Source organism: Podarcis bocagei (assembly GCF_964188305.1).
Source record: "Podarcis bocagei genome assembly, chromosome: 3".
NCBI classification, from domain to species: Eukaryota; Metazoa; Chordata; class Lepidosauria; order Squamata; family Lacertidae; genus Podarcis; species Podarcis bocagei.
Genome location: NC_138127.1, coordinates 94,053,163 through 94,072,418, shown reverse-complemented (window position 1 = coordinate 94,072,418; position 19,256 = coordinate 94,053,163). Strand labels below are relative to the sequence as shown.

Genomic DNA, 19,256 nt, shown 5'->3' with positions numbered 1-19,256 from the left:
AGGGTGGCTAATATCAAAATATATAATACATTAAAACATAAATTCAGCAATCAACTGAAATACAGATTAAAATCAGATTAAAATCAAAATAAACTTAGATGGCTACCCACAAGTGGGCTCAAGTTCGTCCACTCTGGCTTCTGGTGCAGAGATCTGAAGGACCAGGCGGGATTCACCTAATGAACCCTGTCAGCAGACGCCTTGCACAAGGGCTTCCACTTACACAGCAGGGCTTCCCTCCCCCTTGCCCTGCGCCTCCCCTGTGATAGGCTCTGGGGAGGTTGGGAGAACCCCCAGAACAGCATTATGTGGTAAGGAGGGATCATTCCAACTGGCAAGCTAATATACTAGCACAGATGAAATATCTGTATTAGCGGAATTCCACCCATTGACTTCCATTTCCCTTTTAAAAACTGACCACGGTTTGTAGTCATCTGACATAAGATTATGGTTCAGCGGTAGACAGATGTTAACAAACCATCGTTTATTATAGTAATCTCTCTCTCTCCTGCTTTCAAGTGAAGCTATCTTAGTTGCCCAAGCCAGTTTGGAAAGTCTTAGTTTGGAAAGAACGGAAAAATGATTTAAGAAACCAGAAATTGTTGCCAAAGCCAGGCATGGGCAGGGGGGTTGAAAGGGCAGGGCAAGGAGAGAATGCATATTTCCTGCAAGTAGTGACAGCCCCTCTTACCTTTGGCGGTAAAGGTGGTGGCACTTTAGCCTTCATAGTTGAGCTACAAGAGGGAAAACAAGGATGAACTACAAAGATTCGTTGACCATTTTAAAAGTTAGATATTCATTCCATATATAAAGATATAGAGAGAAGGTACCACTGAAATGATCTAAACTGGGGTGGGCAATATAAAAAATTTATATGCATTTTTAGGTGGCCCATGGGTTCTTGACAGATTTCTCAGAACTCCAGTTTAATTTTTTAAAAAATGTGTGTGTGGATGTAATTTTCACCATCATGTTTGCAGGAAAATGTGAAAAGAATGGCAAAAGCAATCAGGGTTCGGAAACAAGGTGAGCCAATTACAGCAAGTCAAATTCATTGTTTTTCACGTGATTATTAAATCCATGCATCAAGGGGCAGCATTAGCAGCGGAGCTTCATGCTCCTGCACCGGGGGGGGGGCGGAGAGCAGGTGGGGGCGGGGCTGGCACGCATCCTGGAGGTGGGGGGCACCAACTGCAGGGGCATTGCATATGTCCTGGGGTGGTGCCCAGCGTGGGCAGGGAGGCAGGTGCGCTCCCCCCCCACTCCTCATCTGCTGGAGCAAAGAACGTCTGTTTGTGCTATGGAACTTCCTTTCCCTCTCGCTGCCAGTCTTCTGCACACTCTCAGCTTCAGAGGGTTGGGGGACCTTCTGGAGCAAGTTTTGGCGACACATGGCGGGGTGGGAGGGAGGAGAGGAAACTGAAGTCTTCTTGTGCCAGTGGAACTAATCTTGCAGAACAATGGATTGAATTTACCAAGACCACATTTTGCACATTTGAAGGTGATATGCTTCCTCTACTGCAGTTTGGAATCTACTTTATTAATGAAGATGATGCATGATTTACATTATATGTAACTAAAATATGCAAATTTTCTGTACCATGTCAGATTATGGTATATTTCAAATGCAGCCCTCAGTAGTGAACCAGTTGCCCATACCAGATTTAAATTCATAACATTGGAAATTTCAGTAAACATTTTTCTATCAACCCTTAAAACAGTGAAATTAGAAATACAGCACTTATTGAGAAAACCCATTGTATCACAATTAAATACCAATCATTGGGGGGAGGGGTGATGGTATGAGGGGTTGATTTCAAAGAGGTAGATTATGGCAGAATGAAAAATTGAGATCCAAGGTAGATTAGGCTATATAGATTGTGTTTAGCCAGAGAAATTCTAAAGGTGGCAATCCCACATTCAATACCATTTATAATTCCGACTAAAAGCAGTGAGACTTAAATGTGTCTAACAGAATGCTGAACAAGAGACAGGCTTTTAAAAATGATGTGCTATGAAGAACTTTGCACATATTCTCTACGAGATGCAATTATTTCCGCCTCTGATAAAAAATATATATATATTGTATTTCAGTTTGGCCACAGCCAAGGTTAACTTATTAAAATATGTAGGAAGGCATTCTGCCTCATTCTTGCCCCAGCTCCCTATATCTCTCCATTTATCCCCAAATGGGCTTATGTACCAAAGAAAAGCCTGCTCAAAAGTCCAGCTTCAGAAAAATGAGATACCAGCAGAAATGGAAATTCTTGATGAAGTATTTTATTTACCCAGAGTTTGGGTTTATGGTATTGATTGGACTCCCTACATATTGCTGGGGAGTCACATTTTTTCTCCTGGATTTTCTTTTTCCAAACTCCAGTATTGTCCTGTTAAATAACAGCACGTTTATGATATTTTGCATTTATAAAATTGCTACTATAGACAGGTTTTGAAAATACAGGCTTGATTTTCTTGTGTTAAACTACAAATGCTCAAAGCAACCAGACGACAGAATTAGCACAGAAATTCTACTGCCACTTAATGGAAGCAAACCCCACTGAACTCCATGGCATTTACATGGAATAGGTTACGTATAAGGTTATACTGTAAAAGTCGTTACTCTTGAATAGGATATATATATAGGATTATATTGTAAAAATCAGTATCACATATTGCCTTAACTAATGGCAGAACTCTTCTAGTGGACGGGTCTTTCAGATGAGCTGTTTCAATCCTAAAAATGTTATCAGCTACTATACATACATATATATATATATATATATATATATATATATATATATATATATATATATATATATAAAAAATCTGCAAGGTCTTTGAAACTCATCATGCAAGTCCAAGCAGGATCAGGCTCCCAAACATGTCCCTTCAGATACAGTACTACCACATGGAAATAGCATCCTGATACATTCAGAGGTAGGCTATAAGCACAAATGAAAGTATCAGGATGCTATTTCTGTGTGGTAGCACTGTATGGCGCTGGTAACACCAGCTCCTCTTATACAATGATTTCATCTAAGGCAGCAGGAGAGGAGCCTCTGGTGTCAGTCGCTGTGAAATTGCAATGGGATTAATGTAAGTTTCAGTACTAAGTTTTAAATAGAGGGCTGGTGGAGTTCAAATGGGGTAATGTAAAATTAACAGCAATGGTTACATTGCAGTTAATTTTAATATTGCATATTGTTATTCTTAGTAGAGTTAAGTTTACAGGTTAAGTTACAGCTTCAAATTCTTCCTGCCCCCCAAAAATAATCATTATTTACATATATTGTTCTTTATTTCTCCCTTCCCTATTCACTGGCCTTCTAGTGATATATTTAAAATAAATGTTCCAAACAAAATTTTAGCTTCATGAGTCCTATCTAGTCATCACTCTCTCTCTCACTGGGGCAAATTAAGCAAATCAATTCCACGAGTTAACTATGGTTTGTTTAAACAAGCCTGCTTCATAGCCCATGGCATGAAGTTGGGTTTGTTTCAAGCAACCCATAGATATGATCAAACACATGTGGTCAGTGCAGGCAACACAGCAAACTGCAGTTAATCTAAACTTGAAGCAAAAGCTCCCAAACTTCTCCTTACAGCCATGCCAAAAGGAGGATGGAGAAGAAGAATGCATGAGCCCAAGGCTCACTGTGGCTACTTCCTGTCACACTAAACAATGGTTCAGGGTTACGTCTGAAGATGACCAAACTGTGGAGCAAGAAGTGTTGGTGGGGTGATCATAAACCACACACAGACTGAACAAGATTTCTCAACTGTTTACGAACCAGATCTACTTTGAAGATTAGCAGAACTTACTGTTTAGCGTCATCACTGTCCCCTTCTTCCTCATCTTCCAGATGTGCGACATGTCCCCTGAGGAATTAAACAGGATATCACTTCTAAATGTCAATTGTCAACTTGTCTTCAGCCATCAAAAGATTTGTTATCTGCAATCCTAAATAGCTTCTCTTTTAGCAAATCACAGTTGCAAGACAGACAAGCAAGGGGTCCTCTGTAAGCCAAACAAGCACCATTAGACCGCGAGAGATACAAGAAACATACAGTTCTGCGCACAAGGAAAGGGACTTCGCAATCAAGAGAGAAAGAAAGTCAAGAATTACCGCTGATGCAGTTCTTCTTCAACTGATTTTAGAAGGCTCCTTTAAAAATAGAAGTAAAATTCAACGACTGGACACATTTAGCAAAAAGCACACAAAATCAGACACACTTTTTATATGATCTGACAAATGTAAGCTGTGTAACAAATTACATCAATTGTTTGAATTTTCAGTCTGAAGTAAGTAATTATTCAGCCTAAAGTGTATTAAAGTGTGTTCAGCTGTACACCAGACTGCTAAGTAATGCACCTGGGTGGACACAGCTCATCTTAATTATAGTTACTGCTGTAAAAAAATGTGTGGGGGTGTGGAGGGGAGAAGAACATACACTAAAATAATGCAATGCCACAAGAAAATATTGGCAAAACCTAGAATAAGAAAGAAGTATCTATCTCCTCCTTTTATCATATTTACACTAATTCTGAACTATTGACTTAACTTGTTGGGTTGCACCATTAAAGTCTATTTTTACAAAATAATTTAACATGGATCATTGAACTCTCTTTGAAGTGTTCCCTCACTTACAGGTATTTTATGAAGCCCATGGTACTAAAACCAGTCCTATCTGAACCTTAAGATCCCCTTTAGCAGACCTGCTCCAAGTACCTCCAACTAAGTGCCTCCACAAAGCTTGGCTTCTAGGACCTGCTCACTGGTGACATCCTAGCTGTGGAACAGCTTCCACAGAGAGGCTCATTTGGCTGCCATTTTTATGGCCTTTTGCATGCCAGATGAAGACCTTTTTATTTCCCAGGGCCTTCAGATAATCTGTGATATTAAAACCTGGCTGTGTGACATCTGCAGGCTTAAGAGTTCTCACGCTGCTTTTTTTGTTTTTTTGTTCCTGCATTTTGTTTCTTGGAGGCCACTCAGAGAATATATGTTATTGGGTGGCCTATATACATGCAATAAATAAAAAATAAAATGTATTTATTACATATACGCACATATAGGCACATTTGTGGATACAGATGCAGACGATAAAGCTGCCTTGCTATATACCTGCCAACACCAAAAAATTCATCACCCGTATATGAGGCTACATTGGGTTAAATCCAGACTACAGGACTAGAGAACTGTGTCTACAGGATGCTCCATTGGAGAGGAAAGGGAGGTCCAATTCCTGCATTAGACTCCAGAATATAGGAGGTGGCTCTGGAACTTCAGGAGAAATTGAAAAAACCCCTGCCCACTTCTTCCAAAGGGAGCCTCTGCAAGATCTTAGTCTTGATCCAACTCGAGTATCTCAAAATACGGATTAAATAGTCAGTTTTTACTGTAAATGTGCAACTGGTTTCACTGCATAAACATCAAATTCCTGATCAAATTGGTAACTACATTAAAAACCACTGCCAGATTATTTGGGGGTGGGAGTAGGGGGAGAAAAAGAATGGTGTTACCAAAAATACTCACTTATTTCCACCCAAGAAGTAACTTCCTTGGGGACCTTGACCATATTCTAGTTGCAAATCCTATTGAGAGAGAAAAAAAAGCATCAAGCTCTGTCTCATCTTATTGCATTCCCCCTTTAAAAAAATAATTATTATCTAACTAGCTCCGGCTGTTCTTACACAAACTTGAGTCCCACAAATAGCTTCACAGCATATACAAATAATGCATGTTGTACAGCAGATTCCCTCAAAATTCACTAACAGAATACTAAAGTTCTAATATGACACTTCTGTGCATTTAAGGAGAGGAAAAGATACAAGATTTGTAAATTTTCTGCTTGAGATGCTCTGTTGCACAGTTGCATACAGACAATATCCATAGGTTTCCTGGGCAAGCAGAATAGCACCTGTATCAGCTTGCAGATATCTGTATCTGCAAAAGCCTACAAGCTGTATATATCCAAATCCAGAACTGTTTTACTGAGCCTTATCTTCTGCAACAGTAAACTATTTGGACCTTAGGCAGCTTCTGTGTGGTGACTGGTACTGGAAGCAACTTCCACTGCACAGATATCTCACTTGAGATTCCCAGGAGACTGTTCGTAGTAGTACAGAACCCCCCAGAAACAGATTTTTAAGGGGGTGTAGGGAGGCATGAAAGCCCAGTTCTATGAGACAAACTCTGCTCAATGAAATTAGGATCCAATCAAACAGCTCTTTAGATTTATGAGAGTCATCAGGGTCCACAGTTCATCTCCTCCTACTTCGAATTGCTACTCCCAAAATGCACAAAATCTGTGCGGGGAAAGATGAACATACATGCCACAAGCAATGGCGGCTTGATCACATAACCTTAAAGTCTCTGAAAGGCTATTATTGTACGCAACCCAATATATTTTAATGTAAAGAGATCACCTTGTACGAGTAACTAACAACCATAATTCAAAATAGATAAAGTGCAAGGGCTCTGAAATCTCCATGGATGGAAATGAATATGAACTAGGGATCATAGCTTTGCAGTACAGAAACATATCTTCAGGATCCTGGAAGCCACAACTTTCATGTGGGGAAAATGCTTAGGAGTCCTAATGATTTTAATAAGTGGTTTAGTAGACCAAGGTCAATGTGCTACCACTTATTTCACAGCAGGGACAATGTCATCATCTGCTGGAGGCTCTACCTGCCAAACCTCTACATGTCAAATACATAAACTTTTCTCAGAAAGAAACCCACCATATAAACTACACAAAGAAAGAGGCAGGCTACAGTAGCCTGCCACTTCTATTTTTGGAAAATTCCAACACTCCTTTGAAAATGGTCATAAAGCAGAAAGAAAGCTTTTTTTGAGTCAGCTAGAATTCTTTCTGGATGATTCAAACCAGGAGGCATGGGCTTAGAGGAAAAACTGGATTGTTATTGGAGCTATGATATCTGCTTTAGTCCGACATTGCTTTTTTGTAGTATTCAGTAAGCCCATGACTTTAAGCACATTTAACTTGGACACATTCAGCCTAAGCAGCTGTGGCCCTGTGTACCTGAAGGAGCATCGCTACCCCCATCCTTCAGCCCGGACACTGAGATCCAGCCCTGAGGGCCTTCTGGTGGTTCCATCAGTGCAAGAAGTGAAGTTACAGGGAACCAGGCAGAGGGCTTTCTCGGCAGTTGCGCCCGCCCTGTGGAACACTATCCCATCAGATGTCAAGAAAATAAACAACTATCTGAGTAACCTCAGCCAATGTTAGATTAATGTGATCCCGCTCCTTTTGATTACCATAATTCCCTTACCTTTATGAATCCCACCACCTACTTCTTATATAGTATAGTCTCAAATCCACCCACCCATCCATATATTACAATCTATAGAAAACCTTGTGTCTTCCAGATGTCTTGGACTACCACTACTAGCCAGCACAGCCATGCACCATGCCAAAGCAACGTGCACCATCATTTTTAGTGGCCAGTAAAGCATTTTATCAAGGAACATTGATAAATATGACCTGCTTTCTTTCTATAAGCAAAGAGGAAAATTGAGATCACGTTTGGAAAACAAAGCTTGGTGATAAATGACTGTTTACTTGGAGGCAAGGGGTGAGATGGATAAAGGACAAGAATGTTAATGAGGATGCTGGAGGAAGTGAGAGGAAGTGAGAGTGACTCCAAAAGGACTTCTAGAGTGATGCAGAACTTGGCAATTTCAGAAATGTTTTTGGATCTGAGGCATGTGGGTAAGAAGGGAAAACTGAATCAAAAATTGTTTGAGGGCAGAAATTGCTCACATTCACTCTGAACTTGAAGCCGCAGTTGAGGCGAATCCTAATGAGATTTCCAGAGTACTGTCTGGGTGCATGTGGTGGGATCAGTATGAGTGAGCGTGGTCTGAGGATGTGGACAGGACACTTTGCAGGAGTTCAGAGGACAAAGGCCCTTTCTACCCCCTTGTGTATCTGAGAGGGATTGACTGGGTGGACTACAGAGTGCTAAATACTTCACTGTGAGAGCCACTTTAGAAGAAGCAAAAGATTGCCTCCTCCTGAAGGAGACCACTCTGGACCATGAGATATCAAACAACTGTTGCATGGTTGCAAATATCCCCTTTTTGAGTAAGGTGCTCAAGAAGGGGATGAGTGCAGGTGAATCTGGATATAGCTGAGTTCTGGGTCTATTTTAATCTGGTTTTTCAACAATTCTGTCTTTGCTACCAACTGATTATGGAAAGGGGGAGCACTATCCTATTGATTTTTCTCAACATCTTGGCAGCTTTTAATACTATAGATCACAGTATCTTCCTGAACTGGGTCTATGGGTTGGAGGTACTACTGTGCTACAGTGGTTCAACTCCTACCTTCAGGGTCATGTTGGGAGATGTCTGTGTGGCCTCTTGGCAATAGTGCTGAAGGATTCCCTTCTGTCTCCCATGTTATTTAATATCTGTAATAAAACTCTTGGGAGGAATCATCCAGGGATTTGCAGCAAATTGTCATCAGTGTGACGACACCCAGTTCTATCTTTCCACTCCTTCAGAATTGGGAGAGGTGGTAGATAAGATGGATAGATGCTTAGAGGCAGTGACAGACCAGATGTTGGCCAATAAAATACAATAGAATCCTGAAAAGTACTGTGACTAGTCAAGTCTCTGATCTAGGAATTGGACTAGGAGAAGGGCAGCAGTTGCCCTGTGGAACAGCTATGTAGCTTGGTGGTCCTTTCTGGTCCATTATTGTCCTTAGAAGCTCAGGTGGTGATAGTGGCTAGGAGAGCCTACTGCCATTTACAGCTGGTTTACAAGCTACAGACATTCATGGACCAAGCCAGCCTGCTATCAGTAATTCATGCTCTAGTGACCTCATGTTTTGATGACTGCAACGGGCTTTAGGGTTGTCCTTGAAAATGGTATGGAAGCTGCAACTTGTGCAGAATGTGGCTGTCAGGTTATGAACTAGAGCAATGAGATGGGCTCACAAAGGGCCTGTCCTAAAATCTCTGCGCTGCCTGCCTGTGCTCTACTGGGCTCGTTTCAGTGTGTTAAGCGATGGTTTGCAAAACCAAATGGCCCAAATATATGCAGAAACGGCACCTCTCATACCAGCCCATTTGAGCCTTAATATCAGCTGGGGATGGGGTTCTGCTCATCGTGCCCAACAGGATTCATGAAGGGCCTTCTCTGTGGTAGTGCCCCAACTCCCCTAGAGCTACATCTGTCTCCTATTTAAATATTTAGCTTAAATATGCTTTTATTGACGTATTTTGTTGCTGTGGTTCTTGTGTATCTCCTTGAGCTCTTTGAAGGCAGGATGATCCATAAATACTCTAAATCAACAAATAAATTTCGATTACCTCCAGGATGACCCTACCCCCCAAGCAAAATAATCTATGCAGTCTCAGCAGTTTCTATACAACCACTTAAATAGCATTAAGCTAAGCATCCATAAATTTTTCTGTGACTGGAACTTTAGCAGGAGTAAATGCTTGAGTTTGTGTCACCAGGGGTTCCCAACGAAGAAACCATGCTTTAGATACTTCCTTGAAATGGCATATGGTAGCCACAAATCAGAGAAACGCTAGTGAAATACTTGAGGGCCCTCATATAGGATTTGGGTTTTTTTTGTGGGAAAGAGGGAAGCTGTAGCAGTTGCATAAACATAGAAACTAGAGCTCTTATGGCTGGGCAGAGGCAAGATGCCACTCTCAGTTTGCAAAGCACAAATCCACGACAATATATATTCTACTGCAGTGACAGAAAAATTAATAAGAGAAAATAAGCAAACCGCTACAAAAAAGTAAAAAGATCCTTCATCTGCCACCGTACGTTAGAAATCTCACAGGAACATTTTTATGAAAAGTGACACCTGTCAGTGTGGTTTATGTTTGTATTATTTAATGGTCTAAACCTTTGTTTACAGCCAGGTTACTACTCTACTGTCTGTTAGCATCAATAGGCTAAAATATGATCATGTCTCTTTCTAATCTACTATTACTAGATGCTTTTAAAAATAACCTGCATTTCATCCTGGATACAGTTACAGCAAAACACTGGGAAAGAAATTCATTTGTGTACTGTCCTAGCGTATTTCTGTGGGAAAGTAAAGCTCGCAAAATGAAGGTGATAGAGACAAAAATAAAACACCACCATCTTAGTTTGCACAGAGTGTTCCTAACGCAAGATTTTGAATGCTCAAGCCATATATCTCTGGAGACGAAAGACACATGTGCACACACATGGAAATTTAGCAGTTTTCATGTAGATACTGTGCAAGAAGGTCCATCAAACAGAAGCAGCTATCCAACATAAACAGAATAACTAAGTTCAACTCTAAACAAAACCGTGGGATATTTAACCACATCCAAGTGAACAGTGAAACAAATCACACTCGATTCTGATAATTCCACTGACACTCTTTGGATAGTAGTGCTGTTCATTACAGTATTGGCAACAAAACTTTGGACAAGCCAAGGTAATCGGAAGTGGCTAAATATTGCAAATAGCTATACCAGACAATTTTGTCCTTAAAGTGATTGTTCGTATTCAAATTTTAATGTCTTTGCACTGGTTGAGCCACTCAACAGAATGGAACTTTAGCACTCGAGGGTGAATGTTTGTGCAGTGGCTGTCTAAGGTTTGAATAACCACTATTTGTGGATAAAGGAGACACACTTGTCTTTTATTTTTTAGATATAGAAAGCTAGATAGATAATACAGTGTAAATATTGTGCATGTTACTTTTACAATTGGGAAAAGTTGTAAACACAGAAAATGAAATACTAGTTTTCAGGAAGTGTGTCAACTAGGTAATTATTGTTAAGGAATTCAAAATCATAATACTATTATTATACCTAGTATATGCACATGTGATGCATTAGGGAGTTCAGTGTGCTTCCCATATATTAATATAATCAAGCAGCTTGTTAGCTGTTTGGATTTCACATAAGTAATATGAGAATACTGAATGAGGTGGTCAGACGATTCTGTCAAATCTACAGCTTGCAGGACTGAGCCGTGAAACAAATTAATTCTAACCGCATAGTCCCACGTGACCTTCCAACAAAAGACTAGGCATAAGTGGTAAGCATGTTTGACAAGACATGCTTTTGCTTCAGAACCAGGAATGTTGCTTGGATAGAAAAGAGTAAAATGAGATGCATTTGTTAGCATCAAGCATGATGTTTTAGAAATGATCTCTGATGTGACGCTATACGTATTGGATTACAGTGGTGCCTCGCAAGACGAAAAGAATCCGTTCTGTGATTCTCTTCGTCTAGTGGTTTTTTCGTCTTGCGAAGCAAGCCCATTCACGGATTAGCAGATTAGCGCTATTAGCGGCTTTTAGCGGCTTATCTGCTGATCGGATCAGCTGATAAGCAGCTTAGCGGCTTAGAAAAAGGGGGGAAGGGAAAAAAAACCAGCAGGAACTCGCAAGACATTGTCGTCTTGCGAAGCAAGCCCATAGGAAATTCGTTTTGCGAAGCACCTCCAAAACGGAAAACTCTTTCGTCTAGCGAGTTTTCCGTCTTGCGAGGCATTCGTTTTGCGGGGCACCACTGTAAATGGTTTCAATTTTCAGGTGATAAAGACGTATCAATTGTACTGAATGATCATTCTTTAAAGAATGATCTTCTTTTTCTGTCAAGGGCCACATTCCTCCAAGAACAATTTGCAAGAAGCCACAAGGCAGTAGTGGGCAACCCCTTTTCTCTCTCTCACTTTCTCCACGCCCCCCCCCCGGGGGGGGGAGGTTCAGATTGTTCTTCTCAGGGGTCTCGGTCAATCACTCCCTGTCTTAAGTTATCTCAGGAAGGCCACGGACATTGGATGACATGACACAAATCGCACTCCATTCTGTAAAGACTACTTTCAAGCAGACATGCAGCACATAAAATAATAATAATAATAATAATAATAATAATAATAATAATAATAATAATAATAATAAATAAATTAAATTTGTATACTGCCCTTCATCTGTAGATTTCAGGGCAGGTCACAGCATAAAAATAAATGATGGAAACACAATCACTTTCAGTACATGTTTTGGTTACAGCTTGCAGTTAACTAGAGTGACCCTGAGTCCTGGTTTGAATGACAATCTAAGTCAAACCTTGGCTTAACTCCCTGCAACACGGCAGCAAAAAGGACCAATGGAGGCGCAAAGCAGCTGTGAGCAGTCTAGCCAAGACAGGGTTTGATTTTGCATGCCTTGCAAACCAGGCCACTATTCTGCCCTTTGGATACAACTGGGAATGAGGATTAGGCTCATATACTACCACTTGCACTTTCATCACAGTGTAAAGAAGGCGATGAGTAATTTGTGCCCAAACATGAGACCTCTCCAACTGTGAGAAATAGAACCAAATTTCTAGAAGGTTCATTCTCACAAGAGTCAGGAAAAATCTATGTTCAGACAAACATGCCATTTCCCAAGTTCATTTGTTACCTTCTGCGCACATTCATGGAAGCAGGAAGGAACACACATGCCCCAAATCTGCTCACAATCTCAGAGTAGGTAGAATTCCGGGAGTAAAACAGTGCTTGACTAAGGTCACTGACACCATCCTTCCCAATGTAGAAATCACCACAAGCTTCCTAAAATCTGCAGAGGCACAGAATATGCCAACTATCTATCTAGAAGACAAACTTGTTCTCACACTTCTGACATCTCTCTTTTAACTGTACACACAGTTCCGAAATATCTTTGGCGGAAAATCAAGAATGAACTTCCTAATAAGAAAGATAGCGTTTGTGAAAACAGATGACGCACAGCACATGTTATGTTTAGTGCAGATGACTGTAAAGTATGTACCAACATGCTATGTGGTTTACTGCTATTAAAAGGAAATTGTTTCCCCTTGAAGATTCAGATCACAATTAGTACAAGTTTTGCCAAAAATTTACAGGCAGGGACAGGACAAAAATAAATATATTTTAAAAGAAATTATGTTAAAGTTCAATGTTGCAGGAGTGTCTCAGGAGATGCTATAGAACAATAGCCTAGAGTTATTCTCACAGAGCCAGCTGGAAGCCACCATTAAACTAGGGAAAGAATTACTGGAGCTACAAATACAAATTCTTGAAGGCAGATTTGTGTACCAAGGAGGAAGAAGCAGGCAACCTCCATCTAAATGGAAGCAGGTGTCCATAGTAAACAACTAAAGTTTTGCTATATTACCTCATTAATGCCAAAAGTTTATTTCTTTATGAAATAAACCCAGAAAAGCAACATTTTAAGTATTAGGCAAAGGATATTAACGACTAAAATTTGTTTCTACTGCTAAAGATCAAAGGAGAAGAGATTTCTGAACAAAATAATTCTTGGCTAAAATGTTTCGAAAACTAAGTAGCTTTACACAAAACAATTATCCGCAATTATTAAATCTCAGTGCTTACTGCTGTACTCATGTTTTAAGTATTAAATAAACAAATGCATGTTGGAAGAGGTGGAAAATAAGATATAGAAGCAATACCTGCACTCCATTTTCTTCAAGCTGATTTCAATCCTTTCCTTCCCAATGAAATTTGTTACCTTTTGTTATTTATGTGCTCAAGTTTCTCTCATTATGAAAAAAAACTAACCTAGTCAGCAGCTTAGCAATTGTCTTAGCAATTTGTTTTAATATAGTTTTAGTGAAATTACAAAAATCATTGTGAGAAATGTTAGTATATAAGAATGCAACACTGACATGGGTAATTAAAATCAGTAGCTTTATTATTACGCAAGTATTTGATTAGTAGAACTTTTGACTATTCTACAGATGGCAAAAGCAGCATGACAACTGAACAAAACATTCAACTTTGAAAAACAAAAAAGACGAACAAACACTGACAAAGAAAAAGCAATAGATGAAAATACCAGATTAGATCTTGCAGTGTAGTATATTTCTTCTGAACTGTCCGAAAAATCGTTACTGACGGGCTGTTCATCAGACAAAGACCAGAAACTCAGGTTAATTACTTTTAGACTCAAAAACATCTAAGTACAAAGGGACATTGTTGCACGATAGCTGACTCTGCCATTACCATTTATTAAAGTGTCTAAAGCTTTATACAATATAGCAGGTGGATTAGTATAGCCTTTAGATGTTCAACGGTGACTTAAGAAATGCAGGGACTGGTAACAGGTGTACATTTGTTTATACTTCTTATCCTATACGCCAATATGTTTTTTAAAAAACACACACATATTTTGTTGTTCTTCCTTGAAAGTTGCAAGCCACAGATTTCCCATCATTCCTGTACTATTCTTTCTTACAAAGATTAACAAAGTCTTCTGTCCAGTCAGCTGCATACCCACAGGCAGTTCCATGTGCCAGGTGGTTTATGGTTCAAAATATGGAACCAGAACAACTTCATAGTTGTAAGTGCATTTACTTCAATGCAAGTTGGTTCCAAGTGTGTTTCACACTGGGGCATATCAATGTGCGTTGCATGGGGTTGGACTAGATGACTAGATGACCCTCGGGAGCCCCTTCCAACTCTACAACTCTTATTATTGCTTGTTAGCTGCCCTGAGCCCGGCCTTGGCTGGGGAGGGCGGGGTATACCGTATTTTTTGCCCTATAGGACACACTTTTCCCCCTCCAAAAATGAAGAGGAAATGTGTGTGCGTCCTATGGGGCAAATGCAGGCTTTCGCTGAAGCCTGGAGAGCAAGAGGGGTCGGTGCGCACCAACCCCTCTCGCTCTCCAGGCTTCAGGAAGCTTCGCGCAGCTCTCCCACGGCTAGTGGAGAGCTTGCCCGCACCCAGAAGCTTGGGGCGCGCTGAGCTCAGCACGCCCCAGGCTTCCGGCTTCGCGCAGCTCTCCGCTAGCCGTGGGAGAGCTGCGCACAGCTCTGGCTTCCCCCGCCCCAGCCCCGCACCTGGGGGGGAAATAAATTTTTTTTCTTTATTTCCCCCCCAAAAAACTAGGTGCGTCCTATGGGCCGAAAAATATGGTAAATAAAAATTATTATTATTATTATTATTATTATTATTATTATTAAGTTATCCCATGTTGCTGACAACTGTGTGTTATAAAAATGCTTAAACTCAAACTGTGACTTTATAGGACACTGTGGCCCAGATTCAAAGGACTGTAAAACTAGTTTTGTGAGCCTAACTAGGGGGTTGACTCACTCTTCCTTAAACAGCGGACCCTCATGCCTCATATTATTTTTGAGTCTGCAGCAGAAAGGAAAATAGTTTCTACTAGTACATGCCCCTTCTTTGAGCCTAGGTAGCTCTTTAGATCCCAGCAGTCTCACTTGCATCCAACCAACCAACATTATAGACCTTGGAGCTTCCTTTAAAAAAAAAAAAGGGTGTGTGTGTGCATAGGAATTTTAATCAGTAATCTGTCTCTATCTTCCACTGGTACAACAAGATGAGATATGAAGAAGTATATCTCCAACAGAACTAAGCGTTTAAAAGATACGGTACTTCTCCAAGACTGGATTTAAAATCCAATTAACTGATTGGAAAGCAAGACTAATGTTGGTAAAGAACAATGCAGAAGAGAACATGCAGATGAAATGGGTGTTCCTCATGCTTAACTTTCTGCTTACAAAGTCAAGCAGTATCAGCACTTAAACTTGTGAGTGAGTGGGGCAAAAACAGGAGCCACTTTAATTGTATTTTATCTGAGTTTTGTCCCTCATGGTCTCAAGACAAAAAATCTCTTTCCCAAACACAAACTTTTCCTCCATGCCAGTGTTCTGGGTTCAGATTTTATAACTGCATACAATTACTGATAGGTAAATTGTCATACACAAGTAATTTTCCCACCTATTTTTTGGTCTCTTAATCTGTCCACAGCTCAGGAATAGAGCACATGTTTTGTTTGCAGAAGGTCCTAGGATAAATCCCAGGGACTTCCAGGTAGTGTTGAGAAATAAACCCTCAACATCAACTGCTGGTCAGTATAGACCATAAGGAACTAGATGGGGGAACGGTCTGGCTCATTTGAAATACAGCAGTTTTGTATGCACCAATCTTGAATAAGAGAGCATGCAATATGGAAGTCAGAATGTGGAATACATGGACCACATGTAGTTATTGTTGAGTAGAACTATCAAAGAGGCTAAGAAAAACACACAGGAGGCCTTGCAAACAACATACAAGATAGGAACAAGCACTTGAGAAAGAGGGAGTGGGATGCAAAAATAAAACAAGTCCACGCATTGAGAGTCAGTCCTTAAAATAGGTGCAAGGAATGTGAATTAGAAGCCAATGTGAAAAGAAAAACAACACTAAACTGAGTAAATTGTTTTCTAGAAGTACAAATCTTTTAAAAAATACAACTATATAACCCGCCTACTAATGGTCTATTGGCTATAAACATGAATCAAGAAATAAACTGTATTTGAGGGCAAATTTCTAGCCCTTGCTCAGAAAGATACATAATTAGAGAAGTGCAAATCTACCATGAAAAACCTGGTAGACACCCAAATAAAGGTGTTTTGGGGGGGAAATGGTAAACAGTGGCCTAAGATATGTTGAAACTGAGAAAGCTGAAGGACTAGATGAATTTCCTGAAGGAAATTTTAGCAATCAAGATACTTTCCAATATGTATCAGCATGGCTGCTTTAAAGATTATACCCAAGTTATATTTTCTCCAAGGAAAAGTGAAATTACATGGAGATGAAGTAAAATAAGAAATGTATCATTTTGCTGCATAAAAGTCTTCACATGTTTCTATCCTGAGAGATAATTAAACACAAGGCGGGTGTCTAAGGACCATCAACACTCCTCAGAATGAGTTCATGATTTAAGAGAATGCAGCAGCTAATCCAACACTGCCTTGTTGCTCATATCCTGAGTGAGAGATCTGTAGAGTTGCCAGCTTAAAACATGATGCCTGCTGGTACCTTTAAAAGTTAGGAGGCAGTGGAAGAGGATGCAGCTGCCAGGCATCAAGGACCATTCTTCTAAAAGACCACACTACTTCCTTGCCTGCTGTATAAAACAAAGCTTCAGCTTCAATCCACACCAGGCAGGGACAGAAGGGAAGAACAGGAAAGGAGAGCAAAATAGTCAATTCCTCTCTGCTACCCCAATGTTTAGAAAGCAACAGGCAGAATTGTGCCCTAGCAACTCTTGTTGGGTGCTACCCACTGAAGACATCAGGAAGCAACATTTGCAAAGGGCAGCAGGAAGTAGATTTCTGCCTCCACTGCTTCCTGTGCTAAAGCAGAGGCTTGTTTGTGGGGAGTTCAGAGCTAAGACGACCTGCCGCATTTACTACCTATTGTTGGACTCTCTGCTATAACACAAAAATGGCAATTAAATCAACAATGAGCAGGCAAATATCTGGGCACAACTGGATGGAATGAACTGGGACAAGCACAAGACTCAAGGGTAGACAGCATAGACGTCATATGCCCAAGACCAAGTTTGCATGGGACCCACCTGGATGCAATTCCCTGCTTTCTCAGTACTTTAATCTTTGCCTTGAAGTATATACTAGCCTCCTGGCCACTGGAATGTATCCACATCGCAGGGTTTCTGTCATATGGCAATCTGGTGTGCAGCCTTCTATTTTTTTGACTACAATTAAGGTTCTGTCTAATGCCATCTCATTGCATAAGGCTCTTTTGTGTTTCCCCCATTGAGTTCTCTGCACTCAAAACTGCTTTCAAACATCTGTCCTCTGCTAACATCCATCTTTCCATACTAATGAGATATCTGACCTTAGATGTACACTTAGTGATCAAGAATATAATAGCCATGTTTTTTTAAGTAAGCAAATGCAGAACAAGGGTGGCTAACTTTCTGTGGTTCGAGAAAGGTATGCCAGTAGTGAGTGTGGCCACCTCACAGACTTTCACTCTCAGTGGCACCGGGCGCTTGTGCTTGTGGCTGATTCAGCGACAGCTTCTGCAGAGGGGCAGGGCAAGCTGCCACCATTGTGACTGCAGCAGTTTTGGGCAGCAGCAATGAGCAGCTGACCGCTATTGAGCGCTGGCTAGTGCTCTGGAAACATGAAAGAAACCAGCTCCACTATTATTTTTAAAAAAAGAAACCAGCCCCAATGTTTGGTCAGCATTCAGGAAACAGATGAGTGCCCCTTCTTGTTCCTGAAGCACTTTGACCAGCTCTCAGTGTCACCATGCAAGTCACCCCAATAAAATGGGTAAAATTTGCCATGGGTTAGTGGGCCATTAAAAACTGGCTTGGCAGGCTGGGTCTGGCCCATGGACTCATCACCACTGCTGTAAGGCAAGGCGATACTGTAGCGGGTGCAAGAGCAAAGTGATGCACAGCATGCGGGGTGGTGGGGACCCACAAGGAAGACATAAGGAGGAACACAAGTAACATGCAACAAGCCAAAATTGATTCATTCGCCTGATGTATCAGGAAGCTGAGGCTGCATAACAGCCTGCCCCACATAAAACTTGTGACCTATCAGACTCTGCGCCAAAGACATGAGTTGTACTTGTGTAAGTTCTGGCCTGCTGTGTTTCATAGTTACAGGGTCATGGTGACTCACAAGTCCCCCTTTGCTGCAGTAAGCAAAGTGGGTGAGATTTCTACCTAATTGCCAAATTCAGTGGTCCCACCTTATGAGGAAGCTGCTCAACAGCTTTAGAAAAATATATTTAAACAGCGGCACTCAAAATAGCCTTAAAACAGGAAGGAAGACAGCTATATCTACTTGTGGGATATTTGCTTAAGAATCAGAAGACAGATCCGATTATGTTTTGAAGGATCCCAAATATTCAGAAAAGAATATTATGCAAGTCATAATTTTGAGGTCTTGCACACATATATACACCATACATATCCACAGGAATCTACAAGTCTTATGCTCCTAATCACATTTTTTTATATGGCATGATTTCATGCAGCAAAACACATACAACTGTGTTACTCACAAACTCATGATGAGGCTCTGTCTCCTTTCTTAAAGGTGGATCAAATTTTACTTGGCCAACTGTCGAAGAGAATAAATGAAATATTCAGAAGTGAGGTCAAAGCATGTAGATACATAAAATGATGGTAAAAGCCTTTGGAAAACTAGTCAGAAAGGAAGCATCACATACAGTATTGTATCTTTCTAACAAGTCTGTGTGTTTTGCAACTCTGGGCACTTGGTTTCCAATTGGTTTTTCAAATGCTTCATATCCTTGGGAATACAATGAAGCACTGAGGAAACAGAGCCGTGTGGAAGAATCTAGCTCAGCTATGGGCAGTACAGTTAAGGCAACCAATAGCTATGGAAGTAAAGAAACTATATACTTCTAGCAAGACTGAAATGTTAAATCTATGATCA

The 19,256-nt window shown here is 40.6% G+C and overlaps 1 protein-coding gene across 9 annotated transcripts in view; it reads right to left on the bottom strand.

Moving 5' to 3' along the window:
- The window catches only part of MAP4K3 (mitogen-activated protein kinase kinase kinase kinase 3), a 67,664-nt gene that overhangs the window by 19,568 nt on the left and 28,840 nt on the right, over positions 1–19,256 (bottom strand). For 2 of the 9 annotated variants that reach the window (XM_081188479.1, XM_081188487.1), the window contains 7 exons: positions 18,859–18,917; positions 13,858–13,920; positions 5,538–5,596; positions 4,128–4,166; positions 3,823–3,879; positions 2,289–2,387; positions 692–734 (listed from right to left, as the gene is read on the bottom strand). In XM_081188479.1, the coding sequence (XP_081044605.1) occupies positions 692–734; positions 2,289–2,387; positions 3,823–3,879; positions 4,128–4,166; positions 5,538–5,596; positions 13,858–13,920; positions 18,859–18,917 (419 nt within the window). The remainder of the gene's footprint in view (positions 1–691; positions 735–2,288; positions 2,388–3,822; positions 3,880–4,127; positions 4,167–5,537; positions 5,597–13,857; positions 13,921–18,858; positions 18,918–19,256) is intronic. The other 7 variants (XM_081188480.1, XM_081188482.1, XM_081188481.1 and 4 more) reach the window with 7 other exon arrangements.